The following is a 9,919-nucleotide window of genomic DNA, read 5'->3' on the forward strand; positions in this document are numbered from 1 at the left end:
TTATGTATTTAAAATACCAGTACTTGTGGCAAAAATGAGATAAAAGAGCGGTAAGGTTCAGCACAATATTACAGAAGTAACCAGTCACATACAAGTGTTACCAAAATAGCAGTTGATAATCGGTGTGAGATTAAAGCAATCTCGGTGATTTTCCTATTTCATCAAAATAGCCTGCATGGCAAGTTGAAAAAAAGAACAGCTATACGTTAGTACTTGTTGCATAAATGATATCAGAGCCGGTAAAGCTGCGTACTAGTAGCACATTAGGATGAGATTATACAGATTGTTTTCGGTTTCTTTAGGGCTTGCCAGTTTCGGTGCAGTTACTAACAAAAACCATAGTGTGGAGCGGCATGTGGCAGCATTTCACTTTTGGAGCAGTTTGGAGCAATTGGAGCAGCACTCCCATCACTGAGAGACCATCTCTAATTTTTTCGCGCTGTTCTTTAGGTATTACGATGGTGGTGGTGTTGTTATAGGTGCGGTTTGCCTGTCACACATAGCCGCCAATTGCTCCACCTGATAATCTCTTGGTTAATGGGGGCGTGTCACCAGGCGTTAAGCAGCCCTGTGTCATGCAGGAAAGCAATGCAACCATACCAACTAGCCCAGTTTTCCACACAACTGTGCAGAGCTTTTCATGCCACGCAGCATGGCGTTGCACACATGAGCGCAGCACTTTTAATCCCAGTTCTATTTGTTCAAGGCGAGGCGGCGTGTACACCAGTGAGCAAAAGTATACGGACCGCGGGAGCGCGTACAAAAATGCATCACCGCGACATCTGCCGACGCGGCGCCTGTCGTCGAGAAGGGCGCTAAAGCAGCGGTGCGCATGCGCGTCCCATAATATCTGCTTGTCACGTAGATTTGCCTGGCGCGGTTACGGTGCTCGTCGACTGAACGTCAAGTGTCGCTTTAAAATCAAGATTGACAGAAAAGTCACATGTCTCGTAGCCGGCAACATTTAACAACAACCGTTAGCACAGATTGCTGAATAAAGCTCTTCCGGGTGGACACCAGCTATGAGCTTGAGCCCCGCCTCTCTTTTTCTAAGTACACCCCTGTCCAAAAAGCTTAGCGGTGCAAATATTTGACAATTTCGAAAAACGAACCGAGATGTGCATATTAGCAATATATTTTTCAGAGACTTTTCGAATAATTAGCACCGAAAGTAAGAAGAAGAAACTCGTTGGAAGAGTGAGGAGTCACTTGTGTTGTTTTAATGGTTGAATTATTAAGGTGCACACCACCCACGATCTCACTCGACTATCGACGCTATATACCGATCACCGGTTGACGGTGTTTTTTATTTAAAACTCCTGTGCCGCTGAAACTAAGGTGCAATGAATTCACTATCATCGCCTTGTCAACCTTGGCCTGTTAGCTTTAAGTGGGTTACTTGTTAACGTCATGTCACGTGTTGTCACTGCCGGTGCACCATGGGACACGACGTCATCGACTAACCCTTTCAAAACTAACGCGCCACGGATGACAAGGCGCCTTTGCCAAAGATATATTCCCCTATCTAAACGTCAGCCAGCCTGTCTTGAGGCACCTATTCCTGTTCACCCAACCTATCCTTTCAGACCGGAAACTGTGCGTCATGCACTAAAGCTGTCAACCGTGCCACAGTCCCAACACACGACGCTAAATCCTGCTACGCGCCAAAAGCGAGCACTTTTGCATGTACCGCGCGGGCTTCGCAACGGTGCAATGTTGCTGCGTGGAGCGGTGTATACAGTAACCACGCGTCCACGGCCGAGATTTACACGGCGGCCGGGAGGACGCGTCCGAGGGTCATAAATACGCCGCCCTGCACGACAAGGCGGGAATGACCCGTCCGCGCATACAACGCACTTCGCGGCGGTGCCGAGCAAAAGGGAAATGGGGAGGGGGGGGGGAGGTAGGTTCAGGCTAAGGGCTGGTGTCCATGGAAGAGTGTAGGCCGCAACGTGGACCGAGCGGCGCGAAAAAACGATTCCCGAGGGTGTTCTTTCGGCGGACGCCGAAAGGTGGACCTCGCGGGGTGAGGCCTGGCAATGACGTCCGCTAACCTGAGTCTACGTTACGGCTTTGCCATCCGAGACGCCGCCTTCTACACGTACACGCGCCAAGTTTCTTGCGCACAGGTTCAGGCAAACGTACGAGGCAGCTATAGGCGAAGTTCCTCATCTTGACGGCTGCGAATGCGATGCGACGGGAACTCGGTCGAGAGACCCCGTCGGTCTTGGCCCATGAAGAGATAAGCGTTTGTGATGAGCAGCTATGTGTTGTTATAAGCGAAGTCATGTGTCAGTCCGTATACTGTGGGTAGAACTTGGTCAGAAATGTGTGCGTGTGAACGTTCTATTGAAAAGTGAACTCCTACAAGTGAACTGTTCATTGACGTGTTATTTCTTTATTAGTTTCAGTTTGCTATATGTGTTTCCTTTACCAGTTCACTTTTGTTTTTTGGGTAACCACTTTTCTTTTTCCGCTGCAGAATTTATAGAAATGGAGTAGCCGAGGAGATGTAAATATCAACCTCTCCACACGAAGCCCGTTAGAACGCAATAAAACAGCGCGCGCACAAATATTAAGAGCTTTCGGAACACGAATGCCGTGATGAACCTGACTTTCAAAGCTATCGGTGGACTCGAAGTACGCAAGTGAAGTGATACAATTTTACGCAGAAACACGGGGCGCGGAGACCGGACTTACGCTTTGTACGAGCTACAACTGCACAAGGTTGCATTAATAGGATGTTGCTACTTCGAAATAAAGCTATTGGTTGTGTTAGTATAATGTTCGCCATCACTAATATAATACTTGTTAGGATTTTACCTCCCAAAACAACGCTATGATTATGAGAGACGCCGTAGTGCAGGGCTCCGGAAATTTCGACCACGATGTTCAGTATTTATACCCTACAAAACTTATTTCAAAATAATAATAATAAGTAAAGCCAATGCTCTTTACGCATACCGTCTCCTACACTAACTACATTTTGCAGATAAAGAAACAAAGGCAGTTCCTAAGGAATGTGTCAGACCTCGCAGCACGCCGCAGCAGCCATGTAACACGAGCACCGGAAACATGGATGGTAAAGCACCATCGAACAAATTACTATACGCAAGCTTTGAGCTACAACGTACCCGCGCAATTTAACCAATTGCAGAGGTACCTAAATAGCGATAGCATTCTATCGCGCACGCAATTACGCGATAACTTTGTCCCTGATAAATTTTACTTGTCCGTTTGAAACCTGTAAATTTACTTAGTGTTCGTACATGTTCAGTGCGTACTCATCACATGTATCTTCATTTCTTGTAAGTTGCATAGGCACATTTACGTTTCTTTTTTAATTACTGCTTTCATTACTATTCATTTTGACACTATATTTCCCGACGGTTATGTCATTTACGTGCACTTCGATGTGTTTTTTTTTGTTCTGTGAGTTTGTTCATAACGATTCCTCTTACATGATAGATGACACACAGTTTTCTCGTTCAGTCGGCATAGGAATGCATACGCATTCAAGAAGAGTTGCAGTCGCATGACAGCGAAAAGTGTCACGAAGCCAAGTTAGGGCGCCTTTTAATCGTAATCGCAGGAACATGCTCGATATGATTTTAGTTGCTCGCGATAAATGCAATGCATGCCACACTTACCGTAGACGTCTAGGGACGCTTCCTTCTTGTAGATGAACTCGCTGGCGTTCCGCGATAGCGCGTAGCAGGCGTAACTACCGGCGTGTTCAAGTGTCGGGCAGTTCAGCCGCAGAGTCCACACGGCAGACTTCTCCTCGTCCTCGCCAGAAGAAGAAGACTCGACCTCGGAAGACGCCGCTTCGCCGCCCGGCAGAGTGGTCGTGGCCTGCGGCGACGCAGTCGTGACGTTCTCGGAGTCTTCACCCGAGAAGACGTCGCCACCTGGCGTCGTCAGCGAGGTCGGCGGTTCGGTCCCGCTCCAAGTCTCGTTAGAAGGTGCCGTGGAGTTGTGCGCCAAAGTCGAGTTGTGGCCCGACGCTGCGGTCGCATTGGACGGTGTGGTTGTCGCTGCGGTCGCCGGCGGTGTTGTGGCCGGCGGCGCGACGGAAGAGGCCGCCCTGGCTTCGCGACTTGGCGGCGGCTCGAGAACAACGTTCGGAAGCTTGGAGGCGTTCTCGCCGTGGAACGTCCACCAGACTTCGATGTTGGGACCCGCTGTGTCGAGGCGACAGCGGAGCACGGCCGCCGAGCAGTTGGACACCAGCGGCGGCTCGGCAACGTGCTCGAGTATGGACAGACAACCTGCGCCAGAAGAGAACGACACTTTCAGACTCCGTGCAGAATTGCGCAGTATAAAATGCGATATCGCCAAAATGAGAGCTAAATAGAACACACGTAGAGCCCCATCCACGCCTGCATACAGAGCGCGCGAGCAGCCGGCCATGCTTTTGAGGACGGCACCTTGCGGTAACTGCGGGATCCAAAGTGGTTTCATAGAAGCGTGTGCAGCCTAACAGACATGCAGATCTGCTATGCACGAGTGGCAACGTTGAAGAGCACCCTTTAACCGAATGTGCACACGGCCTCAGGGCCCTTCCGGCATCTCGGTGCCAACAAATGACGCATTTGGGGTTAACAACTTCAAATACGTCCTCCAAAAAGTGTCCTGAAAGAGGACACTTTTTGTCCTCCTTCGGGACAAGAAGTGCGCACTTCGTGGCTGTTACGAGATACGCGGTCACATGAAAGAGCGGTCACTTAGCGTAATGCGTACAGCCGACAAAACAAAGCCGCTTACCAATATACTTTCTGGTTTAAAGCAATGTGCGCAGATCTGCATGTCTGTAGGCCGCGCATGCTACTGGGCACACTACGCCAGACTCCGCAAACGCTGCAAGGTGTCGCGCCGCAGAGCGAAACCGCCTGCTTGAGCGCTCTACACGGCCGCTATACATACCTGTCTTTTTATGCAGCGGCCGTGGCTCTACACAGACGTGGACGGGGTTGTACAATGTATATTGATCATGAGGCAGATAGTAAAAAGAACCGGACGAGAAGAACTTGAATTTGGCTTATAATTGATATTTACTGCATTACACGTTGATCGCCAATGAATTGCACGGAGGAAACGAAATGCCATCCGTGCCGACGTCCGTATTCTCTTTCACTGCGTCGTTAATTAGAAGTCAAGATGTCATACAACTGGGTGAGTATTTGACGGTTAAAAAAAAGAAAACTTGTAAACCTTCAGAGCAATCGAAACGCTTTTTGCGCATTATTCGCGGTATAACAGTTTGTTACTGCCGCAGCAATGTTCATTTTACTAGGCGACCCAGCGCATGAGCGGCGTTGGGTGCAGAAACTCTTTAAGAAACGGCTTTTCGTCGGATTTTGCTTATTAAAATGCGAATGAGGTATTTTGAAGGCGGTTGTCAAAGTGCTTATAATCATCGATAGACGTAGCAAAATAAGGAGAGCAAAGTTTGAGACCGCATGTCTAAATGCTGAGCAGGCGAGTATATTAACCAGTATTCAGTTAAGCTGATGCGACATGTCTTAGCTCCCCCTTTAACATGACGAGCGCTGCTAGCATCCACACGACCCCGACAACCAGAAACTCGACACGAGGATGCAGCTCAAGCAATAGCTGAACGCTGACGAGTACATACAGATGCAACCTCTCTCCGATTTTCGTGAAATCTTGACACGAGGCTTAAACAATCCCGGCCGCCTAGGCTCTCAATTTACGCTACTTTTAATAATAAGAAGAATATGTTTAATGACAAGAAGGAGAAGGGATCGGCCTGGAATACTTTTAATAAAACCCGTATTCCATCTACTACCACGACGATAGTTTTCCTGCAGAAGTGCACAGCGCTTGAGTGTATGTCTCATTGTATGATCTGTGCGTTTCTATGTTTGATGCTAGATGAACTGGCTCTTTATCTATTGTACTTCACAGCAAAGGAAACAGGCTGTAGATGTAATTTCCCGTTCCTTAATGAAGCTTTTTATTTCTTTCGTGAAGGGCACACGTGGCTTTAATCGAACGTGAAGATAACTCGTCCTCAGAGAATGAAAATTTCCGCCTGCCTTCCTTCTGCGTGAATGAGGTCCTCAACACGACGACGACTTCTCAACGCCGACCCTGGGGGCGTGTCGCGACAGATTCTCTCGTGCTCATCGTTCACTGTTCCGTCGCCGAGGCGGCAGCATTTCGCAGACGCCTTCGGGCCCCCGGCTGTGTCCAGCGGCGTAATCGGGGCCGCTGCTGCCCAGACGTCGTAATTAATGAGCACCGCCCGTCCGGCTGCCGTTCGCTTCGGCGCAATCGAAGCGCGCCCGCGCCGCGCCTGAATGCATAATCCGACCGCCGCAGAGCGCGCAGAAATAACCACGCAGCGACAAATGGGTCGCGGGGCATAACGGACGCCTTTACGCATCGCAAGCGCGGTGCCCGTGCGCGTTCCTGCAGGCATAATCGGCGCTCCTTCGTCCGTAAGCGCTTACAGAAGGGGCACAACACAAGGCGAAGCAATCGAAATACGCAGCCTGCGGGCGCACTGGCCAGCTGGGCACGACCAAACCGCTTCGCTGCCCAAATTGCATGCTGTGGAGATAGGCCTCAGGTAGTTCAGCGTCGCAATCAATCAATCAATCAATCAATCAATCAATCAATCAATCAATCAATCAATCAATCAATCAATCAATCAATCAATCAATCAATCAATCAATCAATCAATCAATCAATCAATCAATCAATTTCCTCCTCAACCTGACCTTAAATGATTGCGTAAACTTTAAGGGAAAGAAAGGAAAGAACGGGAATTCTCTTCGCAGGGCTCGTTTCTTTGGTATACACAACCAAATGAATGCAACAGACAATAGGCCAAGGGAAGCATGGAGGACATTAATTGTTGTCTTTAGCTGCAGTGCAGTAATTGAGACGTATTGAACTGAGTTAAAGTGGACGGAAAATAACCCTTTCCGTCGGTAGGATCTGAACCCACAACGTTCGAATTACGCGTGCGATGCGCCACCAATTGAGCTACGACGGAAGGCGCTCCCCCTTCCACTTCGTTTGGTATTTCTGCGCTATTAATCCCTGGGAGTGTTAGCCAGAGCGACTTCGAAGGTTTTGGGTACGAATCCCAGCGACGGAAAGGATGGTTTTTCGTTCACATTAATCCATCTCAATTTACGTCATAATCTCTACACTACAGTTAAGGACAACATGCTTTAAAGGGGTCATGAACCACTTTTCCAAGTAATGATCTAATGGCCTCAGTATCGGAGTGTACTGCCTCCCGAATCGATTGCCGCAAAAATTTCTCGAATCCGTCAAGAATCAGCGGAGTTACGGGGGTTTGGCGCACGCTCCCAGCGCTTTCTCTCTTTTCTCGTGCCGGCGAGCGCACTGGAAGCTAGACAGGGAGGGATGGCATGGGGGAAAGAAGTTACGCCAGCGCGCGTCATGAAACGCGATCGCTCTCCCGCTGTGATTCGCTTGCGCGAGTGCGGCGCCGGCAAGTGGTGGCATTCCGCGGCAAGAAGCGCATCTGATCCGAACGCCGCTCTCGATTTACGTCGGCTATCGGCCAATAAGCATGCTATGTCTTTGCGACGTACAGCGGACAGACGCCCCGCCCACCGACGAGAGTGAGAACCGGCCTCTGTTTGAAAAGAGGGTGCCTGGGGAAACGGCAACTTCGCGCTCCGCTTGTGGCCATTACGCGGCGCGCACGACTGTAATATTTGGCAGAGCAGTTCATAGCCGTGTCAGCTTTCCGCCGGATGTGTTTTTTCAATCAGCCCAAGGGGTGCTTCATGACCCCTTTAACAACTTAACAGTCTGCTGGATTCACTTAGTTATGGGACAGAAAGTCAGTTTATTGCATTCCTTTCATGTTGCAGGCGTTCTTTACATACGCATAGTAGCAAGCTGGGACAATAACACAGAACACAAGAGCGGAAAAAACCGTTCAACTAAAGGATGCAGGAAACGAAGACAGAATGGCGCAGGTGTTGCGTTGGTCTCTCTACGCTCTCATCTCACTTGTTTATGCCGACATGTTTGCATTCCCTACCAACAGTGCGACAGTTGTTTACAAGAACTCGCTAACACCTGTCTAACGCATTGAATTTGAGCTTTTTTTTCTGTATACGCATTACCACGGCTAAAACTAATGAGATATGCGACTGCCCAGCATACAAATGTGATTAATCTTCGTTAATTCTACGAAAGTCCGCGCTCGCCTTGGCCATGGAATGGCGCGGAAAGCAAACATTCTAAAAACTGGAATCAAACCACCATTGCGCAAGACTTTTTGACGTTGCACCTTATGCCGAGAAAAATTACCGATGCAAATGAACGTATGCAAAAGAAAACTAGGCCCCACTTATCGTCATAATTTACGGATACGGACCAGGCTCCTGAGATTTACTTTTTGCTTGCGAGAAGACCACTGCATGTTCACTCGCCAGTTGTTTTGCAGCTAGCTAAAGTGACAGCGATATAAAGCTTAATTTTTCGACTGAACGTCACAAAATAAGAAACACAAGGACAGTCCACGAATGAATCCCACACAACGCTTATACGCTAATACAAAAAAAAAAAAAAAAACATCAGGCAATGTCTGCCTGATGTCTGCCTGGCAGACATAGCATCCACCAGGCTGAATTTCCTTACTGCACTTAAGGCTGCCTGAATATGATCCATACATCTTTTACTTCAGCTCGACGACACTGACGCGCCCCCTTAGGCGTAAGGCCATGCGTCTACATATTCAAAGGCGCTTAATTTATCTTGCCCATTGTAATCCTTTGGCCGTGCATGTAAGAAAGTACACGGAGCTTAGGTGCACGCCAGCACTGCATCAGCTGCCAAGAAGGAATAAGAGAGTAACGGACTGACTTCTTGCAATTCACTCTGTCATGGCCTGAACGCTCTACTGAACGTTTTTACTACGCTGGACGCAGTCGTGAGCCTGCGTATGAAGGACTTCGCCAGCGCGGCCGCCGCCCGTGTCTGGGTACCCGGCTACCGTTGCTTCCAGCGAATTCGTTCGGCCGGCATAAGTCCTTCCTTACAAACATAAGAGCCGGCAGCGCACCTCGTTACGAACGGCTCCGGCGCGAAAGCTGAACTCCGGATCGGCGTCTTTGTAATCCTTCTTCTGGCACCGTCGGCCGACGGATATCATCTCGAAAATACCCGAAGGCTCACCTCTCGCCAGACCCGTCACTAGCTCCTTTTTCTGACTGTTCTGTTCTATTTCTTCCATGCGTCCTTTTAACAGGGCGAATTCGATATAGTAGACGCGGCCGTGGCATTACCAATCCCCCTTGCAACATTTTAGATGTTCAAAACTGTCACTTATCCAGTACGCAGCCCACTTGCCTTATCCTCTTTTCTTTTGAGCCTAAAGGCACAGACAACCGCTAAGAACACGAATTGAGATAACCCCGCTAATCGAGGGATTGTCTATTGTATTGGCTAAAACGAACCCTGTTTCTTTTTTTCAATAGACGCGGATTTACATTTTTATTTCTTTCCTAAGTCACAAAAAACTACTTTTTGCGCCCCACGCGGCAGAAAAGCGAACGTGCATATGATTCCGATCTTGTGACCTTTTACTGGTGTACGCGCTTAAGGGTCTCCATATTAGTGCTGAAATGCAGTACACTTTTTTTCATTATAATCTTTTCTGACTTAAATGTACAGATACGCATTCGCTTGACGAATGATCTGATGCTCATGAGCAGCAGCATGAAAGTTGCTAGCTAAGGGCCCAGCGGCATCCGGCGACGAGTTGGAGAAGTACCAAGAGCGCCTGGCTCGCCAGGCGGTAAAACGTGACGACAGGCGTTCGGCAATCATTATAGCTGCTTTTTGTATTAAACGAATATTGTTGAAAACGTCAGAAGAAAGGTGGTGAACTACAACTTCA

General features: G+C 48.7%; 1 protein-coding gene across 1 annotated transcript in view; it reads right to left on the bottom strand.

Moving 5' to 3' along the window:
- LOC119404682 (receptor-type tyrosine-protein phosphatase alpha) overlaps positions 1–9,253 on the bottom strand; it is a 104,072-nt gene extending 94,819 nt beyond the window's left edge. Inside the window, exons 1-2 of the mRNA XM_049419368.1 lie at positions 9,196–9,253; positions 3,651–4,271 (exon numbers count right to left, since the gene is read on the bottom strand). Coding sequence (XP_049275325.1) covers positions 3,651–4,271; positions 9,196–9,253 — 679 coding nt within the window. The remainder of the gene's footprint in view (positions 1–3,650; positions 4,272–9,195) is intronic.
- Between the last annotated feature and the right edge of the window lie 666 nt (positions 9,254–9,919).

This window comes from Rhipicephalus sanguineus, chromosome 9, assembly GCF_013339695.2.
Source record: "Rhipicephalus sanguineus isolate Rsan-2018 chromosome 9, BIME_Rsan_1.4, whole genome shotgun sequence".
NCBI lineage: Eukaryota > Metazoa > Arthropoda > Arachnida > Ixodida > Ixodidae > Rhipicephalus > Rhipicephalus sanguineus.